The sequence below is a fragment of the Lepidochelys kempii genome, chromosome 4 (assembly GCF_965140265.1).
Source record: "Lepidochelys kempii isolate rLepKem1 chromosome 4, rLepKem1.hap2, whole genome shotgun sequence".
Classification (NCBI taxonomy): Eukaryota; Metazoa; Chordata; order Testudines; family Cheloniidae; genus Lepidochelys; species Lepidochelys kempii.
Genome location: NC_133259.1, coordinates 113,600,602 through 113,622,515, shown reverse-complemented (window position 1 = coordinate 113,622,515; position 21,914 = coordinate 113,600,602). Strand labels below are relative to the sequence as shown.

Here is a 21,914-nt window from a genome sequence, read left to right as displayed (position 1 = left end):
AAATGTGTCCAGCACCCTCTATTTTCCAGCTGAGTTCTGTAAGGTTGGCCAAAATTGAGCCTCACATGGGAAGGTTCCAGCTAAAGCTATACTTGAGTTGTCATATCTGAAGTGCCTCATTAATAGGTTAACTTAGCAGGTATAATGCTGCCTTGCCTTTCCTTCAATCTCGAACTCACTCAAGTCAGAAAATGCCTACACAGATTTTTATGAAGCTTTCCAAAGCAATGTTGTTTCTGGGCAACAAGTAAATGTGACGAGACATTTAGAACAATTGTGCAATACCAGCTGTACCTGTGACAATGCTATAGTAAATGTAATCATAAGAATCTGGGCTGTTGCTCAGAGAATTCCCCCTCCTGCCCCAGTGGGAGTCTTATGTACCCTAATCATCTTGTTCCAGCTTCCAGACTTTAAGGGGTCATTGTTATGTTTTAAACTCAATCATCTTCTCTTATTCAGTATGTGCTGTACATGCAAGTATAGTAGCTGATTTTCTAAGGTGTATATACCAGCAAGCACAGTGAATCAAAGGGCAAAGCTTAATCTTTCAATGCCACCGTGACTAATGACATGCTTGGATAATTATCATTTCTGCTTTCAGTCACAGGGAGTGGTAAGGCTAATATATCAGATTCCTTTAAGTTGCTATAAATTATTTTGTACTTTCCAAGGAATGACCACATACTTGGCTGAGAACCCTGAAGAAATCAGTCCTCCAGGAAAATACCAGCGTGACTGTATTTTACACCTACAACTGCAGCATTTTTACAAAAGGAAGTAGCTGTATTGCTCAACATTTGAAAGGTGTTCACAGGAAATCCTGCTGCTTCTTAATAGAGCAGGCCAAATAACTCAAAACTTTGCCATGGCGATTCACTTAACTAAAAGTTTGAATTTGCTTCAGCCAAGTTGGGGTGCAGCTCTTGTTTGTTCATGTTTTGCAAAGATGTTTTTGCCAGTAGAAATTTTTGCAGCAATATATTTTTGGAACGTGAATGAGGATTTTGTAAAGGTGAGTATTCACCCCAGAATCCCCATTCTAAGTGTTGTGCTTCAAAATGGGTGAAAACAGTAACATTTGACCTGCCGAAGGTGTCCAATTGTAGCTAATGCAGGGGGTGACCTGCTGCCAGCATTTAACTAGTTCTCTCAAAACTGTTACACCTCAGTGTGAAATACATGTGACTATCCTGACAAAATACACTCTTTCTTGGCCATTGTTCTTAACAGCTGCAGCGGTGGCAGTAGGTAATACTCTTGCTAAGCTGGAGGGAAGATTCCTTCATGTTGGCTCTGGGGCCCCCAACACCCTTCTGTCCCCACTCCTTGGAAGCATTTCTCCAATAAGGCCAGGGAATCAGGACTTTCTGGGGGTCCCCGAGGACTCCCCTTAAAAGCTGGACTCCACTGAAGGGTATTGTGGAAAGCCAACAACAGCTGTATTACCTTTCCTGGGTAATTGCTGATGCTGACTGAGGAGAAAATATGCTTCCCTAATACCCCCAGTCCCCATATGTGAATCTTGTTCTCTATGGAGAACCCTCCATGAGGTCCTGCAGTGAGAGAGAGAGGTAATGGGTAGGAATGAACATTGCCAAGTCTCACAAGGAAAAAAAAAAGTGGCACTGCCTTTCAAAACAAGCCCAACCCATTTCCGTGCTTTCTTTGTAATGAAAGAGGAGTCCTGGCACAAATTAAGCACTGCACACACCAAAAGGGGCAATAACAGTGAGAGATTGCTTGGAAAGGAAAAACTCAAATGTTTGCAACAGAGTTTAACTGGGCGGGAAATGATGTACACGTCTCTGTCTTTCTGAAAGTCAACAGCCAACACCAACTTCGCAAGGCCTCCCTCACCCTTCACACTGCAAAGGTTGGGTGAGGATGAGCAGGGTGAACAGTAAGCTCTGCTAGCACATGAAGGGATAGCCAGGTGGTGAGCAAGGAGCAGGGGAGAGTGCAAGGCTGGGGAAAGGGAGGTGATGGCAGGGATCATTTGCTGGGTGACTGACCCCCGCCAGTGAGACTCACCTCCTGCAGTGCAGGGGAATGGAAGAGGCTGGAGTAGTGGCATGTGTTCCAGTTGGTAATAGATGGTTACCAGATGGTTGTGGCTCAGAAGGGCAGCAGGCTCACGGACCCAAAGGTGGCTGGCTGGGCCTCTGTGTAACTGGCCACTCTACTCCCCTTGCAGCACCCTGAAGAGGGGCAGGGACTGGCCAGGCCCCCCATCCCACTTTCTGGTTAGAGGCACTGCTCTGTCACAGGTCTCAGGGCCTATCGCACCCTCCCAGCATCACCCCTGTCCCCACATGGCACCCCTCCTCCCCAAAAATACAGCTAACCTCCATGCCCTCAAGCCCAGCTGGGGAAGCCACCCTGAGAGCTGCAGGCAGTGGAGCCCACAGGGAAGAGGGTGTCTGGCTGGGGCAGAATCCTGCACTGTCCCCAGGGTCAGCCTGACACTCCCCATTCAGGGGGCTCTCCTAGGGGCAGCAATGGGGGGGACCCTGCCTACTACCCCCTCCCCAGAGAAGGGGATCCCAGGGGAGCAAAGGCAGGTTCCTGCCACCACCTTCCCAGCCTCGCATGGTATGGTGTGTTGCCACTCTTACTTCTGCGCTGCTGCCAGCGGTGCTGCCTTCAGAGCTTGGTGGCCGGAGAGCAACAACTCCTGGCCAGGCACTCAGTTCTTAAGGCAGTGCTGCCGCCAGCAACAGCACAGAAGTAGGGGTGCCTATTACAAAAAAGCCTAAACAAGCAACCTCCAAATAAAAGAAGCCCCAAACCCCGCAGCCCTTGGATCAATGGCTGGCAGTTCAATCAGGATGGTGATACTAAAAATATCCATTCAATCTGAATGCACTAATCTACTGACAAATTCTTAAGTGTTATTTAACCAGGTGCTGAATAGGTGTCAAATTCTAAATTTTGGTCTTCTAAGGCTGACACTGTCAAATAAAAGACCAATGAAATAAAGAAAATATCTTTTATTCAGTACAATATTGCCTCATTTTAAGTATTTTTTTTTCCAAATTTTTACTTAAAATAATTAAATCAATCAATAAAAAAGCCTCTCTGAGGTTGAATCCAGCTTGGTCAATTACACAAGGGATGGAGAGAAAAAAAGCAGCTACAAATCTTCATGCAAGCAGAATTGTATGTGATGTTTGCATCCAGAAGATAGTACACGAGCAGCCATACCTGCCTAACACAGCCTGGTCCTGAACCCACCCTCCATCTCACCACCAAAGGCTAATGTATGCAAATTTAAATCATATAAAGTATTGTTTTTATCTGTCCAGAATTCAATGAAAATTCAATTTCAGTGTGAAACTTTATCTGCATATTCTAGACCTTGGGCCAGATCCCTCCATTACAATTGAAGAGCTTACATTCTGAAGTACTGTTTTGGACCGTGTCTATATGCAGGGTTTGTTCTGATTTCAGCAACTGATGGCCAATAATACATGGAAATTCTTACTGTATACAAGGAAAGCCATTATTTGCACTGGACTGTTTCCAGCAGAGGGGGAGCCATAAGGATTGCTGAAGTAGGGGCTAATCCCAATATACAAAAAAGGCCTTAGATGTGTAGCCTTGTAAATCATGAATGGAAGCTATATGCGACCTCATGATTCTTGAAGGGAGGAGAGAGAAAGAAAGAAAAATCTGTGGGTCTGATTCACATTTGCAGTAAGGACAGATCTACACTTCGAACGCTGCAGTCATGCTTCAGATACTTATGCCAACAGGAGGGCTTCTCCTGTCAATGTAGGTACTCCAGCTCTGCGAGAAGCTATGTCAACAGGAGAAGCTCTGTCCATAGTGGGGATTAGGTCAGTTTAACTGCATCGCTCAGAGGTGTGGATTTTTCCTGGTGTAGAGTGGAAAGCAAAAAGCACCATTCCGGTAGCAAAAAAGGGGCTTTAATAGGAGTGCAAATGTAATTTACATTCAGTTTTGGAACCTTTATATAGCCAGAGCAGTGTTCGGAAAGTCTTAATGTAAATAAGAATAAGGCCATTAATTTCTAGAGGTTAATCCAACTAATGTCTCATGAGTGCGTGTTGGTTTTCAGTGATTCTGAAGCAGAAATAAATGCTATAGGATTTAGGAAAAATCATAAGCAACCTTTAAAATTTACCAATATTGCTTAAACCCTTCACTCCCATTTTTCAGTATAAAGAACATATACACATACATGCAGAAAATAAAGGAAGTTCTTAGGTTGACTGTATTTCTGCATCCAATAGTGTTTTTTATGAGCATGTATCCACAGAATCTTTTAAAATCTACCATGAAACTGGCACTGTACTGTCAAAGAATTTCAGGGGCACCGGTTATGAAATTAAATATGAAGGTAAGTACAATAGTTGGTATGTCTGTTTACAGAGCATTTCATTGTACCTGACATGTCATGTCCTGATAAGTATGTGAGGTACCACTTTAGTAAGAATTAATTGTATAAAGCAGGTTAGAGAACTTTGCTGCCCACAGTGACATTTTAAAATTAAAGCACCTAGTAAAAACAACAGAAAGAGAAGTTTAAAGTTCATGTGGTCATTCACAATAAAGAAAGTCCAGATACCATATTTCAAAGATTCAGATAATTCTGAGGGATTTCGTTGAAATGAATTTCTTATATATTAAACAGATAACACAATCTCAAGAAAGCATCTTCTGCAATGAAATATTTTAGTTCCTTCATATAGAGACGTAATACACAATGTAACAACCATGAAAAACAATACAAAATGTCCTCAAATTTAACAAGTAGAAAAATATAACTAGTTTATATGGCAATTGTGAAACTAATACTGTACAGAAGTATTTATGGATTTTACAAATAAATTATAGCTTAAATGCCCTTTTTAATATAATTTCTAAGCGTACACTGAAACTTAGGCTCTGAAGCTTATCAATAACTTACCACAAATTAGTGCCAGTCAAATGTTCTGCCAACAAGCTCAAAGAATTTCCTATTAGGTTCATGAAAATATTCATGCAGTTTATCAAGTAAATGAGAATCTACATGAGGGTGTGCTCTTCCTTTTGACTCATGTAAACAACGTTCCCTACCACTATCCCTTAGGCAATAGAAGCCTTTCGTTTTATTGAAGTAAAAGTTTGAAGCATTTATTTGAGGTGACAACCTTAGAAACCTCTCTACCTTCTCTATTTCTGGGAAAGGATCTTTGATTAATTTATCCCCATCTACAATGTGAATGCGATCAAGAGGAAAATACTTCAACCAGTTTTGCATGTGAAAGTAATATAAGCTTCTGTTTATTGCCTTGTAGTCCACGTTGAGTTCACCATCTTTAATCAGGAATTCTTCAATGGATGGATACGGCTTGTGCTTTTGTACATGATTATAAAACACTTGGGTGTAATCAGATAGTACTCTCTCACTTGGGTCTCTTAAAATAAGGAGTAGTCTTATTGACTGGTTCATGTTATAAACTCTTTCAGGCACTTTGGGTGATGTGAAATAGGCTGGGGTTTTTTCCACTGTGATCTGATGGGGATAAGAGAATGGCATTTGATTCATATACCACTGAAATCCATTTCCATAATGATCTTCCCAGTCAAAGAAATGGACTTCACTTTCTGCCACTGCAATATCTGGATGGAGACTTAACATCTCTAATAAGGCTCTTGTTCCACCTTTTCTTACTCCAATAATGATAGTTTGTGGTAGCTGCTGGCAAGATCCGTTAAAATGAATGTTTCTTTTGAAGTCATTTTTGAGAATTGTTTTTTTTAAAAGCTCTTTCTCAACAGATTGAGAAGTGGCCTCAACCTTAGAAATTACAGCTGGTCTGGAAGGCACTATATGAGGTTGAACAATAAGCAGCAAAGTTCCTAGTAGAAGAGCTGCCATGGCAGAAGTTCTTAATCTGGTTTCACTCAACCAGATAATGGGGTGTGGAGTGATTTCCACATAGACCGGTCTTGAAAAGTTGTGTTCCTTTTGCTGATTGAGCACGTATTTCTTAAGTAGAGCACTCACTAGGGAAAGAAAGAGAAACATGTTAATATATACTCAAATATATCACTGCTAAAAGTTACATTGTTTATGTTAAATATCATCTTGGTTTCTGCAGCAGATCAAACTTCCTAGTTCTCCCAAGAGTAGACTCCAACATTTCAAAGACAAGTAAATATAAGAACTGCATGAGAAAACATCTTCCTGCCATTTGGAGACAGAAACATTATAAAGTTTTCTCTTGACTCAGATATCTAAGATGCCTTTAAAGTGTGATAATTTCTCGTTTATGTACATGACTTCAATGGGTTTGCACTGGTATAACATGAAAATTTGATATCAGTAACTACAAGTGTGATAAATGCCTTGGAACCAAACCCAGAAAGAAAAAGGGTAGGCCTGGACCAGAACATCCCTGCTCCAATTTTTGGCCTTTTAAAGATGGGAATTCTGGGAACTGTAGTGTAGTCCCTTGAGAGGTCAGGTGACTGCAGCCTGGCAGCAGAGCCTGCTGGGGAAAGTCAGACTATTAAATAAAAAAAAGTTGCCTAGAATAGCAGGAGAGTTAGAGAGAGTATGGTGTCTTGCTACGGGGAAGCCTGGAGAAAGAGTGTGAGAAAGGGCTGGGGGACAAGGCCTGAGTGGGAAATGACTTGGGGAAAAGTGAAGTAGGGGAGTTTAAGTGCAGTTGATATCCAGTGCACATAGATTCCCTGGACTGGAGACTGGAATAGAGTGGGCTCCCTAATGGTGCTATCTACAGAAGATGGCAAACCCCTGCAATGATGGGGAAGAGGAAGATGTACCCCAAGTTAATAGACTAGGAGTTATGTTTGGATTGTTGTTTGAAGCTCTTCTATGCCCTAGAATTGGAGGGATTTGATTTTCCCTGAGGGCCAGGTCATAAACACATTAACTCATCTGACCAGGCAGAGGAGAAACTGAAGTACATATGGGAAACAGAATCAGGGCTACAACCTCATCCTGGAATGAGGTAAGATGGCTATTACAAATGTACTATAGATTTAGTGCACTATGCTTTTGAGTTCTGGAGCTTATCTTCTTGTGATTGTGCATGTTACGTTAACTCTGAATGTTTTTGCAAAATGTTGAACAAGTATTGGTGGTGATAATCAGTCGCAGTCAAATGCTGGCATAGGAAGACACTTCATGGATATTACTGACTGTCACTTCATGAGGTGATTAGCAAAGTCCACAGACACATTATGGTATACAAGTTAATTTTCAGCAAGAAGTACTGATTCTATAATATTTTAAATACTCCAGTTAAGAATTAATACTCTTAAGAATCAGGATGGGTTGTTTACAAGCTGTTATCAGGTTGCATTTTAATTTAAGAAATATGGTCCTATCTTTTGTTGCCCATTGTGATTCATTTTAGATACCGATTGGCCTGTTTTGTCATGTCAGATTTGGTGTGGAAATGCTAGCTATGCCAGTTATCTTTTGAGCTAGCCACAGGTGGTGTCTATACAAGAACAAGGAGTCCGCTGGCACCTTAAAGACTAACAGATTTATTTGAGCATAAGCTTTCGTGGGTAAAAACCCCACTTCTTCAGATGCATGGTCCATGCATCTGAAGAAGTGGGGTTTTTACCCACGAAAGCTTATGCTCAAATCTGTTAGTCTTTAAGGTGCCAGTGGACTCCTCGTTGTTTTTGTGGATACAGACTAACATGGCTACCCCGATACCTGTCTATACAAGGATGCTCTGCTGAAATTTTCCATCATTCCAAACAGCAGTGGGCTAGTATAGACAAGGATCTAGGCAGCTGCCAGTGTTGTTTAATCCTAGTCAGAGTTTAAAGCCACAAGGAGAAAGCATCTGATTGCTGTGACTTGTTAGGATAGTGAAATGCTAAGGTTTTACGCATGGGACAGCCTGGACTGAACAGCCCAAAAAGCTGGAGCTCTGAGCTACAGGTCACCTGCCTGAAAGATTGGGGCTAAGTACTGGAAATGCTTCAAAGTCTGAAAAGACATTCCAGTGATGACTTCACAATAAGTCAGTTCTCTGAAACAAGAACTAGTGATAGTTTCTGGTTAATAAAGAGCTTTTCAAAGTGCTTTCCTTGAATTTACAAAGGGCTTGACTGTACCCCAAATTGGGGAGGTTTGCTGTGTTTTATTGTTGCTAATGGTTACCCAAGCTTTACACATCCTCTTGGTGGCTTCAACAATGGTTACAATTCAGCTATTCTGCTAGGTAGTTGGGGGAAGGGGTGCAGGGCCCAGAACTGGTATAGAAGCATGGAAACCGGCCCTCTTGCAGATTGAGAGGAGAGCCTGTCCTATGGTGGAGAGGGTAGCACAGTCTGTCTTGTGATGTATCACTCACAAGTATGATATAGGGAAACTCTGTAAGCTTTCTTTCCCTCTTTGCCCCATCATAGGTTTGATCACGCAGCGATGTGGCTTTGTGTCCTTAATCTTTCTTTTATTCCCCCCCCCATCCCACTCTGTTCTTGCCAATATAAACCAGCTAAGAAATAATACCAAAAATATGGCACCCACGGATGGGGGTAAACCATAGGGATTCCACTATAGATAACTGCATGCTAGATATCCTGAATGAATGATGCTAACTCCACATTTAGTTGCAATATGAGCAAATGTTGCAGCAACAACCTGCTTAGGTGGATAGTTGCTGGTCAGAATACTAAAACAACAAAATATCAAATCTTGATTGAGGTAATTAAGGGCACAGCCACTTATTCCACAGCAGTATGTTTTAAGTGGGCAAGCTCCATAAATATAAGCCTGAGTTTCCCTGTGGACCCCCTCAAACAACAGTTCAGCCCTTTTTCCTGCTGAATTCCTGGTATTTTCCAGTAAGTTATGCTAACGTTAAAGAGCCTGATCGCACAAGCCCTTACTCATGTGTAGTCGCATGAAAGTAAACTAGGTTACCAGTAAACCAAGGGTTCTGTGAGCTAATCATCACTGGAACTATTATTTAGCTATCTTCAAACTTCGGTGAACCAAACTGACTTTATTATCTTATGAACTATGCCTACCAGTTCATCAGAGTCTCATATACAGTAAAAGCTGTGTTATCCGACACTTTATCAACCAGAAAGCTCTATTAACTGGCATTACTGATATCTCCCAATACAAATCTTCAATCTAGTGACCAGGACTAGTATACTGCCCAGCAGGTTATGCAATTGCACATTCTACAGTCTACTTTTATGCAAAAGAAGCAGAAGATAAGTAAGCAAGCTGCTACCAGGAATTTATTCAAAAAAGCAGCTTCCAGGGTGTGTCATAGGGTCATTACAGATTCAGCCCAATCTACTCACCATCTACATCTAAAATGATAATTGATGTTGATAACGATGACCCTGAGGCACTGCAAGATCCTGAAGTGCCTTCTGAATCAAATATTAAATTATGTTCAGTATAGTTTTAGTGTTAAGTGTATTGTTAGTGATTTAGGTGTATGCCATGCGCTGCTCATAGTAATATGTAGTGTCATAAGATAACCTACTGTATAGAAAACTTTACCTGTATACACGTAAGTGCTTCAAGAAACCAACCACTCTGCAGTGCAGTGCTACTACTGGATTGGCAAGTACCCGTATACTGTTTTATACTTTGTTCATTTTATTGTATTCTACTTTTTGAAAATTGGTATTCCATTGGTAAGTAGGATTCTTAGTTAACCAGAATTTTTGATTAACTGGCATTCCCACAACATGCTGAATAACGATGCTTTTACTGAAAATAGTGAGTAAAAACAGAACCATCAACTGGCTGAAAGGATTGTTTCATGCCAGTCATGCTTTTTTTTCTTTTTTTTTTAACCCAAGTCCTTTTACCTAGGAAGGGTATGTCATAGGAATGGTTTTGAGGGACTGGAGCAGGCTAGACCTGACCAGGTAGACAGGTGGACCCTTGAGCCTCTGTGGAGCAAAAATGACTTTTCTTGTCTCTTTTTTTTCTTTTTGAAACACTTGTTTCAGATATTAAACAGCTTTGCATCATGAGACCTCATAGTAGTTTTCCCATAATGTCATTCCATTGGATTCTTGAATTGCGTTTGTTAAAAAGGGTTGGGTTTTTTTTGTTTTTACTATTTGTAGTATTTGTCTTCTTTACACATGCGCAACTAACAGAGTCTCAGCTGTGCAGTTAAAAATATATTCCTTTTTGATTACTGAATAATTTGTGTTCGTTTTTTAAATGCATGCAGTATGTTAAGACTTTGTTATGATTTGACCATTATCTGGATCACTTATTTTTGTTGTGTTGCAGTAACAGCACAATACTTGGTGAAAGCTCATGCTGTCAGATGGGTGTAATTTGTAAAGTGTAAAAAAAAAAAAAAAAAAAAGCTGAAAATGGCCAAGAACTTAAAAATTGTACAGTATCAAACTGTGAATCCCAGTGATAATTGAACCTGGTGATATTCTAAACAAAAAGAGCTCTCGGCCATGCTTGTAGCTTTTTCCATCACTTCACATTAGCTCTACAGACATTCTAGGCTTCAGTGTCAATCTTGGAATCTTATATCAATGATGGACAGTAGCACTTGTGCATAATATTCCATACAAGTTTAACAAAACATCTGTTGTATGGGCAAAGTGATATCCATGAAAAAAACTGCATATACATTGGTTTGTTACTTCAGCTTTCTCCTCTTATGCCCTCCTCAGGTGAATATTAGCCAAATTACTGGTGTGTATATTAGAATTGCAGCAGTTTATATAAAATTAAGGATGCTAACATACACTATATAGCTTTGCAATTTTCAAACCTGCAAAATGTTTTGGCAAGAATAAGCTCTTGAAGGTAAGCTTAACAGCCACTCTGCCAAATTACTTTCCTGCTTCAAAAATTTATTTCACTGTTTCCACAAGTCATTTAGAGCACACACGACTTCACAGAATGACTATGCATTCTAGATTAATACAAAAATTTAACTGTCAGTATCATTAGTATTGTATCTGCTACATGTAAATGAGTGAGTTGGTGTGAGAAATACATTTACTGTTAAATGATGCTTTGAGGAATATACCTAGACATTTTAAATTTGAATTACGTTTTCTTGATCTCTTCTGCAATTTTCTCAGATTAATTAGCAAAATAGTGGTCACATTATTTATTCAATAAGATTAATTGTGGAACAATCAAATCAGTCTTCACAGTTATCATTAACTTTGAAAAAGATTTTAGCTCAGAAATAAATGGACAACTTTTTTTCATTGTAAATGTAACTAGGAAAGAAGTGAGAGCTGTCATAATCACTGAATTGCATTGAGGGTTTTTTTTAAAGCACATCTGTCTATCTATGGTACTTATATGGTCTCATTACCGGAGTATCTGAGTGCTTTAATATATTTTATCTTTAATATATTTTATCCTCACTCAAGAGGCATTTTAACTAGACCTAGTTTAACTGATTTGAACTAACTTCATTTTAATGTAGATATTAAATACTATTACTGACCAAAAATGTGTCTTAAACAGTCACTTCACTTCTCATGTGGGAAAACGAGAAACTGAGAAGATATAGGCTGGGACTTCCAAAGAAGTCTAAGGGAGTTAGGTGTCCAGTTCAATTTAAACTCAGTGAGTCAGCAGTTTAACTCTTGAAAATCCTACCACAGTGACTTGTAAGTCAGGAGCAGAGCTTGAAACAGAAGTCAGGTCTCCTGACTCCCAGTTCTGTGCAATTCTTTTAACAAAACAAAAACACACCAACAATTCAGTATCTGTACTTGGAACCTGGCCCCTTAACATGAACATAGAAGACCATTCTTAAACTAGGCACATACACAATTCTAAACAACATTATAAGATTTTAATAATTATGTAAATCTGAAAATGCTTCTCAGAGCCCACCAATAGAAACTGTAAGAGAAAGAGACTCATTGTTGCACCATAGTAGTCTTATACAGATGCCATAATTTGTAGTGGTTCAAAAATTCTGAACTCACTGTGACTTACCTGCCTCTCCCATCCCTAACCCACAAACAAACGCAGCCCCAGGTCCTGCAGTGAAGAATGTATGATGCTGCAAAGGCATCTGAGTCTCCTATTCTCCCCCACATTCTTCCTTGTAGGAGAGTTGCACCTGAGGGACCTCTCAGTGCAACCAACTAAAGGGGCACAATCTGGCACAAGAGATGAGCCTGAATGAAAATACCAGATCTGAATGCTTCTTCTAGAGTTTAGGCTCATCTCTAATGCAAATTCCTTACCTCTAGAAGGAGACCAGGGCTGGAACCCCCCGAGGAGAGCCTCAGGCTCTCCAAAGCAGCTGGATATTTGCACACAGTAAGCTGATCAGAACTTAGACTTCAACACACCCTAGATGCCAGACTTCTTGTAATGAATTGTGCTCTTGAACTCTACTGTGATGTATGTTACCTGGCATACATTACTGCATTGCCATTTAAAAAGGTTTGAAACTATCCATGCTGCACAATCCTTAAGTGTCCTAGACGGGCTTATTTATACGGAGACAATGTCCAGCTGAAGTAATGTAAACTTTGCAGTACTAGTTCTCTGGAACACAAGCAATTTTTAAAAACCAATTAAAAGTAGCCTTTACAAATAGATGGTGTAAGACAGTTCTGGTTAAGAATGAGTGAGACTTGTTTGAGTATTTTTGAAGAATTTCAAGGATAAGTTCTCTACAGTGTGAACACATCTCTTCTACAAAGAGAATAAATGTCTGACTTTATATGTTCTCCCTATTTTGTTTGTTATATGCTGGGTTCAAAACACTTCAGCAAGCATATTGGGTCAAGTTATAAGAAAACTCCCCAATATATCTGCAGGACTTCGAGCAGAAACTGCCATATGATGAGCACTGAAATGGGAGCTCTTAAAGTGCAAAGAAGCAAATATTTTAAGTTGTCTAATAGCGGTCTTACAAAACATTTTTGTTTCTTCATAGGAAAAACTTTTCCTGTAATAGTTCCCTCTACAGCAAAACTTTTCCCATACCCTCCTCAGGAAGAGATTCATCCCACGCCTTGTCTCTCTGCGAGTTTTAAATCCATAAGAATATTTTCTCTGGTTTTCAACTAAAAAATTCAATGTAATACAGCTTTTAAGTAACACTTGGTAAGAAAACGTTCAAATTCTAGTTTTGTGCTGTAATTACCTGGCAGTCTCTGTGTTTGCAATGAATTGTACAAAGATGAGAGTATATTAAAAGAAACAATACTGTGCACTGCTTGAGCTACTGAGAAATCTCCGGGGCATAAACTCTTGATTACCACTCGTAATACAAGAAAAATGCCCATCTGTGTCTCAATAGAAGAGGAAAAAAACTTGGAGCAAAAGAAATTCTCTCTGAACCCTCTGCTATACTGGGTACTTGCCAAAACCTATGATTTTTTGAAAACTACTGCACCACAAATGGAACTACCTTTGTCTTAGAACTCCTATAGCTAATATGATACCATGGGAAGCCTAGGCTAGTCTAGTCTAGTTTTCAGTATGGTTGAAATGGTCTAAAGTTTATCAGGAAAATGCCTTTTGTCAGAAAGCCTTAAGAGAGTTCCGAGGGTAATTTAAATATATATTTGACTTCACAATTAGCAAAATCTCTAAACATTAATATATGTAAATTTGCATGTTAAGGAAGCCTGACTTGCTTGGTGTTTGGCTGAAGTTTTACTATATTTCTGGGCTCACAATGCTAAATACAATTTATACAAATTAGTTTGATCATGATGAACACAAGTCTGTACTTTTTTAAAGAAGGGCTTAGTTTCAGTGTGAGCAATGAAGTAGGAGAAGCTAAAATAGATTAGTGATATATATAACACCCTTTTGTAGATTTCCTTCCCCCTTCTTCCCTTTAAGGCCAGAAGAGATCAGTCTGATCTTTCATGCAAAGGAATAAGCCAAACCTTTATAGTGGTAAAGAGACAGCAAACGCTTCATACGGCTAGAAGGAAAATAGGACACTGGAGATGGAGCTTTTTATATTATGTGCTAAGATTAAATATCCCACGCATCCCAAAATAATCAATCTTGTGTGCCGAGCCAAGATTTAATTTTTTTCCTAAAAAAGAGGAGTTACTCCACTGCATCATCTAGCCTTCAAAAACACACAAAGGTCTAACTCAGAGCGTTCAAGACATTATTTTTCCCCTTAAGTAAAACAGTTGGTTTTCTTATGCAGAAACAAAAAAGGGAGAAAAAACACAAAACAGTGCTCACAAATGTCAGAGCTTTAACTGTCCATTACTTGCTATTGCATCAAAAAACTCCAAGACAGTTACAAGCCTGAGAGAATACTACTATCCACCTTCCCTGTTCCCAAATCCCACCCTCATTTTGTATTTTGAAATAAACAAAATAAAACTAACCTTTTTTGCATTCCCTCCCATCATGTAGTTTCCTACCTTGATTTGTAATTGCAGGCCCTGTTTCTGGCTACTAGTCTATTATATAGAAAAATCCAACCTTTTCCAATTCATCTTCTAAGCTGACTTCGACTCCTTCATACCTGGCCCTGTGGTAACTAAGTGCTTCGCTTCAAGATCAGAGCAGAATGAACTGCCATACTTGGCTAAACCAGTCAATACGCTAGGCACTAGCTTCTGGAAGGAACAATCCTGCATTGGCTCTCGAAAGAAGACCAGATGAGACGGCAGATATCTTCCCTCTCTCATTCTCTGGAAATAGGACTAATGGAGGTGGATAAGAGTGCAGCCAATGAGATGGGTAAACTATAAGGAGCTTTTTTCCAGTATCTAAATCATGGCAACTTTAGAGACAAATATTGCTGTATTAAATTGGTGCAAATCCACTGCAGTCAACACGTTGTTGTTTGCTACTGACCTACCTGAAAAGAAAAATTAATTCTGCAGATGCAGGCATATTAAAAAGGGTTAATGTCAAAGGAACAGATACAACAGTGTGCTAAATACAGGGAGTGTGAAATTGAATCTGAAGTCAAGAATACTAACTGCATTTAACCAAAATGCCGTATAATTTCAAAGGAAGTGGAATACATACTTGTTTTAAAAGTGCAAATAAAGCAGGCACAAAAGTAGATCTTATTCCACTAAGCTTAGGACCTCCTAACGCTGGGAAAAACACTGGCACAATTTACTTATATGCACTGCATTAAACATTACCTCAAATGGCACAGTTCCTTTCCATTAAGCCATGCTGTCAAATAACTGGGGAGCATATACTTCAAGCGATCTCACTGGATATGTGCGATGAACTGAGCAATTTCTGCTGTCCTATGTAGGAATAATGAGGAGCACAGCTGGATTCTTGGTGGCCACTGCAGCGATCTCAAACACTTCAAAGCTGATATATACAAAGTCTGGGAGGATTAAATTATTAGGACTTCATAGTTCTCTCTCCCTGTGTCTCCTAAAAAGGAAGAGGCACAAGGTTTGGCTAAAGATAACCTCAAACTATTCCACTACAGGGAGAACAGGAAAAGACATATGTTACACACACACATTATATATATGTGTGTGTGTGTATGTAAAAAAAAATAAATTCAGAGATCAGATTGGTTATATTTCACAGCTAAGTGTCTACTACTGTTTCTAATGGATGGAAGACAGGACACAAAAATCTGCCAAGCTGCACCCCTCTGGGGAGTGGATGTCTTGTCTGGGTGAGTGGTAAGGGGTGTGTGCGCAGCAGCACATCTTTAGAGAAGGCTTATAAAAGCATTTTCCTCTGAGTGATTGTTTTGTGCAGTGTCTCTCAGCAAGACCTTTTAGTCCCTCAATTTTGAAGTCCCATGCAGACATGTTGTGACAGCTTAATTCTGTCCCCTATATACTAGAAGCTAACAGCTCACCTCCTTCCCCAAAAGCCAAGGTGGGGTTTAATAATAATTAGCTCCCCCTTCAATCCCCCCAAACTCTCATCCAATCTTGGGTGGGCAGATCTGTAGCTCGCTCTGTCCTACTTGGATCCATTTTGGTAATATGACGCTCAGCAGGTGAGTCGATGCCAGGAGGAACAGGAAACCATTCTGCTGCTCACTACAATGCTGCGCTGGGTTATTCTGCTTTCTCCACCCGTGTAGCTCCCCGGGGCCCGATGGCGAGGGTCCGGCTTTGCACCCCGGTGTCACTAAGCTGGCCACGAGGGTTTATCGAGAAAACACCTGCCGCCTGCCCACAAACATCACCCCCGGCCAAAACCTAGCGTGACTTCCAAACCCCAGCGGGCCAGGTGCCTCCTCCTTTCTTCCCTATTCCCCGCTGACATGCGAGTGGCTCGGAAAGGGGACGGGCGCAGCGTGGCCAGCTGGGGTGGGAGAGCCTAGAGTCTCCCGAAGGGACCCGCGCCGCCGGAGGAGATCCCGACAAAAACCAGCAGCCGCTTCGGTGCTCACTCCCTTCCCTGCCCAGCGCAGGGCATACCTGGGTTCAGCCTCCGTGCAGGGCCGGGCTGGGGCTGCTCAGGACTGCGTTCAGCGAACCTGCCGGTGCCAGGCTGAAATCCCCGAGTCCCCCGCTGCCCCCGCCCCGTGCCCGTCAGAGCGGTGCCCGGTCCCGGCAGGCCCCCGGAGCGCTGCAGAGCCCGGCGCACTCGCTCACCTGGGCACAGTCTGCCTGAGTCAGAGCCGACACCGGACCCCTGCCGCCCAGTGCCTCAACCCCACCCAGGTGACCCCCAAACCTCAGCGCTAAGGCGCCTCGCCGCGCACCCCCAACCGTCACCCCTGCCCCTACCCGAACCCCAGTTTCCAATTCAACCACGAACCTCTCGTGCATCCTTCATGTCCTGCCCCACACCGCCAGCCTACCGACCCCCAACTTCAATTCACCACCCGGACGTCAACCCCTACCCACCCATGTGCCCCCACCCCGCCCCCTCCAGAGACCCCTCAACTTCACTCCCCAGCTACCATCCCAAATATCAACCCCCATTATAGCCACCAACGTGCTCCTAAACCTCCTCCTCCAAATGAGCCCCCCAAGTTCCCAACCTCACTCCCACCTGCCGCCCCAAACAAACCCCAATGCACCCCGCCTGCCCCCAACCTCACTTCCACCTCAAACAAACCCCAATGCACCCCGCCTGCCCCCCAACCTCACTCCCCGCGTACCGCCCCAAACAAACCCCAATGCACCTCGCCTGCCCCCCAACCTCACTCCCCGCGTACCGCCCCAAACAAACCCCAATGCACCTCGCCTGCCCCCAACCTCACTCCCACCTCAAACAAACCCCAATGCACCCCGCCTGCCTCCCAACCTCACTCCCCGCGTACCGCCCCAAACAAACCCCAATGCACCCCGCCTGCCCCCCAACCTCACTCCCCGCGTACCGCCCCAAACAAACCCCAATGCACCTCGCCTGCCCCCAACCTCACTCCCACCTCAAACAAACCCCAATGCACCCCGCCTGCCTCCCAACCTCACTCCCCGCGTACCGCCCCAAACAAACCCCAATGCACCCCGCCTGCCCCCCAACCTCACTCCCCGCGTACCGCCCCAAACAAACCCCAATGCACCTCGCCTGCCCCCAACTTCACTCCCACCTCAAACAAACCCCAATGCACCCCGCCTGCCCCCAAACCTCACTACCACCTGCCGCCCAAACCAGCCCCCAAACACCCCGCGTGCCCCCAACCTCCCGCCCCATGCACCACCTCAAACACCAACCCTACACCCCAATGCGCCCCCCAACCTCACTCCCCGTGCCCCACCCAAGCAGCAAGCCCCGATCCGCCCTGCCCTACCCGCAGAGGAGCTCCGCTCCCCGGGCTGCACCTGCCCCTCGCTTACCCGCCTGACGCCGAGCCGTCGGCCGGGCTCCTGCAGCTGGGGCCGCCCCGCTGTGCCATGAACTGAGACGCCGGGGAGAGAGAGCAGCTGCGCGGGCAGGAGGGCGCCCGGAGCGAGGCGAGGAGCGGGGCGCGCTGGCCGCTGCAGCCCCAGCGCGACAGGCAGAGCGGGCGAGAGGCTGCGCTGATCCCCGCGGAGGAGGGAAGCCTGGCACAGAGAGCCAGGGAGCGAGCGAGCGCCCGCTGCTGCCAGCCTCGCTCAGGTACAAACCTAGGGCTCGAAGCCTCCTCCCACCGCGTCCAGGGCCAGCCCCGCCGCCTCTGGGCGCCAACTCCGAGGCCCGCGGGAAGGGGAGGCGGGGCCGGCCTCTGCGGCTTGGCACGGCGGGAGGGGACGGGCAGCCCCTACTAGCCGCCCTGCCCTAGGCAGACGGCAAAGCCACCGCGAGGGGCGGCGAGCCCGGTGGGGGACAGGCAGAGATCTGGGCGGGCTCAGCCCTGGGGCGTGACACCTGGACAGCAGCGCGCTCCTCCCCGCGCCCAGGCACGGGACTCAGGGGCTGGCGCTAACCCGCTTTCACCCCACGCCTGTTCGGCGCCCGGAAGCCACAGGATCCAACCGCCGGGAAAGCTAATTGAAAGACTGGCACTGATTTCGCTGAGATCTGGACTGGACCCTGGAAGGAGTAAGGTGTAAAGTCTCCGGGAAAGGGTCCGTGGCCCTAGCAGTAGAAACTCAATCTGCTCCAGCTGATCTGACCCCCCTCTTGACCTATTTTACAGAGAGAGTCTAATCATGAAATTGGAGTCCGGATCCAGTTAAGTCTCTGATCCCCACCCCTCAAAATCCCCCAAACCACTTTTCCGGAGTGGACTCCTGCAATTGCCATAAGCCCTGATCGTGGCAAAACATGGGCATTGCAACTACTGAGGTGTAAAATTACTCCCCAAAGCGTGTGCAGGGCTGGGTTTCATAGACTGTAAAACTGCTTGCAGCAGGGACTATCTCTTCCTATGGGTTTGTAGCACAATGGGGCCTCTGTTGTGATTGGGATATATAATAATAACAATAATAATAATAATATAATAGGTAAATAATAATTAGTATAATTAGTATAATAAAATCACTTTTGTTAAAAGTTTTTCACTTATACTGCAAAGATTAAAAATACAGGTAGCTGAGGCATGAATAAATGTGATGAATAAAAGTACTAATAGGAAAAATAATCTAAATATATACTTTAAAGTATTGAAAATAACACAAAGAATTTCCTACCCTGTCTAAAATAATTTTAATGAGGGAAACTAATGAGAGAGACTTGGCCAATCAGTGTATAGTGTTACCTTTTAACAACCGTTTCAGCATTACTTGTTTTATTTCATGTTTGTTTGCTTGAATTCACAGCATAATGTACTAAAAAGAAGGAGGCTGTGCTGGGATTCATTTTAAGTAGTTCTGTCAATATTTATCTAAATTGATCTGCATTTGCCAAAAGTGATACATGGTTCTTCAAGGCAAAATGTGTTAGAAATAGCACAAACACAGGGCATCCTCCTCCTCCCACTGAAATAATGGTCAGACTTTCACTGATTTCAAAAGGAGAAAAGCAGACCCATGCAATACAAAAATAATTTGGGGTCAGTCAGTTGGGGTCAATGAGCAGAGCATTACTGCAGTCTGTGGAGCTATACTAATTTACACCAGTGACCAAACTGGTCCAAAATATGAAAGCAGGAGTCTGCAATGAAGAGCAAGATTGGGGAAGTCTATATTTGCACTGTTTCTACTAATATATTTTGCCTGGAAAGATAATTTATTAATCACTAGTTACAATAATAGATTTACCAGGAGCAACTTCCCAAGCTATGTTACAGAGGACCAAATAACAGCTCCATAGTGAAGGGTTTTTAAGAAATTCCAGCATAAACCTTTATTTTCATGGTTTTTCGCTTCCACATAGACATCTTTTTTCCCAAAACCAAGCTTATCGGTCATGCTTTACTTTTACAGATTAGATGAAAAAATCCAAACATTCTGGTACAGTATTTTGTTTTGAAAATTAGCTGCTTTACATTGTCAGTAACTTGTTCTGAAAACAAATGTTAATAAGGCATTTTGCTATGCTGATTTAGGACTTGATTCTGCCACCCCTTACACAATTGTGCAGTCCCATCCATGTCTGTGGGGCCATTTGCATAAATATTTCAGGACTCAGTCCACAGTGAACATATACAGACACTGAGGCATTTTTAATCCACTTTTTCCATGCAAGCTCCACCTACTGCTGCTGATGCTCTCTGTATGGAGGTTGGGAGATATATGCAAGGCCCCATGATCTATGCAGAGCTGCCAGGTAGCTGGCATCTTCATGCTTTTACCCAGCAGCTGCTGTAACTAGCTTGCACTCCACTGCTAATGACATGCTGTAGGCACAGAGCATAGGACATCCCAGTTAAGGGGTCTGACATAGGCAGCAGCCTCATAGGTCTTGATTGGCTCTCTGTCCTATAAACACCCGAAGGGCACTCCAGGAAGAATTTAGGCAACAATGTGGATCTCCTGTAGCTGCTATGACCATTCCGGCTCTTGACTTTGACCTCAGCTTGATTCATGACTTCACCTCCTGCCCCAGACCCTGAAAACTGACTCATAGTCTGATCTTTGGTTTTGATGATGGTCTGGAACCTGACTATGAACTCCTCCTAGGGTTGCCAGGTGTATGATTTTCGACCAGAACACCTGGTTGAATAGGGACCCTGGCAGCTCCTGTGAGCACAGCTGACTGGGCTGCTAAAAGTGGCTGCAGCGGCTGGCTCCACGCGGCTTCCAGAAGCGGCCGGCATGTCCCTCCAGCTCCTACGTGCAGGGGCGGCCGGGGGGCTCTGTGTACTGCCCACCTGCAGCACAGGCGCTGCCCCGAGCTCCAGCTCCACAGCTTCCATGGCCGGGAACCACGGCCAGTGGGAGCTGCAGGAGTGGCGCCTGCAGATGGGGGCAGCCTGCAGAGCCCCCTGGCCTCCCCTGCACCTAGGAGCCGGAGAGACATGCCTGCCACTTCTGGGAATCCGCACTCCCCCCGCACCCAAACTCTCTCTCAGAGCCTGCACCCCTCCCCCAGCACTGAGCCCCCTCCTGCACCCAAACTCCCTCCCAAAGCCCGCCACCCCTCCCACACCCCAACCCCCTGTACCAGCCCTGAGCCCCTTCCCGCACTCCAAACCCCTCGGCCCTGGCCCCACCCGGAGCCTGCATGCCAACCCCCTTCCCCAGCCTAGTGAAAATGAGAGAGTGAGTGAGGGTGGGGGAGAGAGAGCAACGGATGTGTGCGTGTGTGTGTGTGTGTGGAGTGAGTGTGGCCTCGGGTCAGAGGTGGGGCAAAGGTGTTCTGTTTCTGCAGTTAAAAAATTGGCAATTCTAATTTCTCCACGACTCCCAGCCTCAGATTTGCCCCTACTCTGACCATTGGTCCTGACTGCCTTTGTTGGGATCCTGACATATATATGCATATTTCCTTCTCCCCTTTTTTTTCTGCAAGAAGAGAGCCGATGTCCTGTACTGACATCAAAATCATAGTCATAGCAACTAATTATAATATCACAAGCAGATAATTATGACTTCAGTTGAGGGATAAGAAACAAGAAGCATGTGTTACTAATAATTTCAAATAGATTAAGGGGAGTGTGTGTATGGAGGGAGTTATTATGGATGGGCTGGGTGGGTTGAGAATGATTTTTTGGGCGTTGTCTGTAATTATTTGCACATTTTTGTTTGCAACTTTTTGTGTGCATAGAGCATAGACCAGACATACTTTTTGTACATCTACATCAATTAATAAAATAACTATATAATACTAAAGCTGAAGAAGAAAATTACATAATTTGCAGTCTATAAAGAGCATCATTGCTAAGCAGAACATTTTTCAAAGTTTGCTATGACGCAAATGCAACTCTTTAAGAAAAGACAAGATAGTTTAACTTTGAATTCCTTTGCTTTTGTTGTACTGTTAGTCCGTAGTATTTAACATCCAGTCAGGGCTGTCTGTAGAGGTGTGCGGGGCCCGGGACAAATCAGCCCCCTCCGTCGGTGCAGGAATTAGGGGTACGGGGGGGCTGCAGTACCTCGGGCTCCTGGCTGCCAGACCCCCCTCGGGGTCTCAGTTGGGG

The 21,914-nt window shown here is 43.8% G+C and overlaps 1 protein-coding gene and 1 long non-coding RNA gene across 7 annotated transcripts in view; one reads left to right on the top strand and one right to left on the bottom strand.

Annotated features, from left to right (window-relative positions):
* Positions 1–3,001: 3,001 nt before the first annotated feature.
* Positions 3,002–18,195, bottom strand: HS3ST1 (heparan sulfate-glucosamine 3-sulfotransferase 1). Of its 6 annotated transcripts, none has more exons than XM_073342493.1 (3): positions 18,022–18,195; positions 15,124–15,370; positions 3,002–6,018 (listed from the first exon to the last, which is right to left on the bottom strand). In XM_073342493.1, the coding sequence occupies exon 3, from the start codon at positions 5,888–5,890 to the stop codon at positions 4,943–4,945; it is 948 nt and encodes a 315-aa protein (XP_073198594.1). In that variant the 5' UTR covers positions 5,891–6,018; positions 15,124–15,370; positions 18,022–18,195; the 3' UTR covers positions 3,002–4,942. The 6 variants fall into 6 exon arrangements, with proteins under 6 accessions (XP_073198594.1, XP_073198592.1, XP_073198597.1 ...); XM_073342491.1 differs by lacking the exon at positions 18,022–18,195 and adding an exon at positions 17,752–18,015; XM_073342496.1 differs by lacking the exon at positions 15,124–15,370.
* LOC140910745 (uncharacterized) overlaps positions 17,780–21,914 on the top strand; it is a 23,056-nt gene continuing 18,921 nt past the window's right edge. Inside the window, exon 1 of the long non-coding RNA XR_012158715.1 lies at positions 17,780–18,013. This is a non-coding gene — a long non-coding RNA (uncharacterized lncRNA). The remainder of the gene's footprint in view (positions 18,014–21,914) is intronic.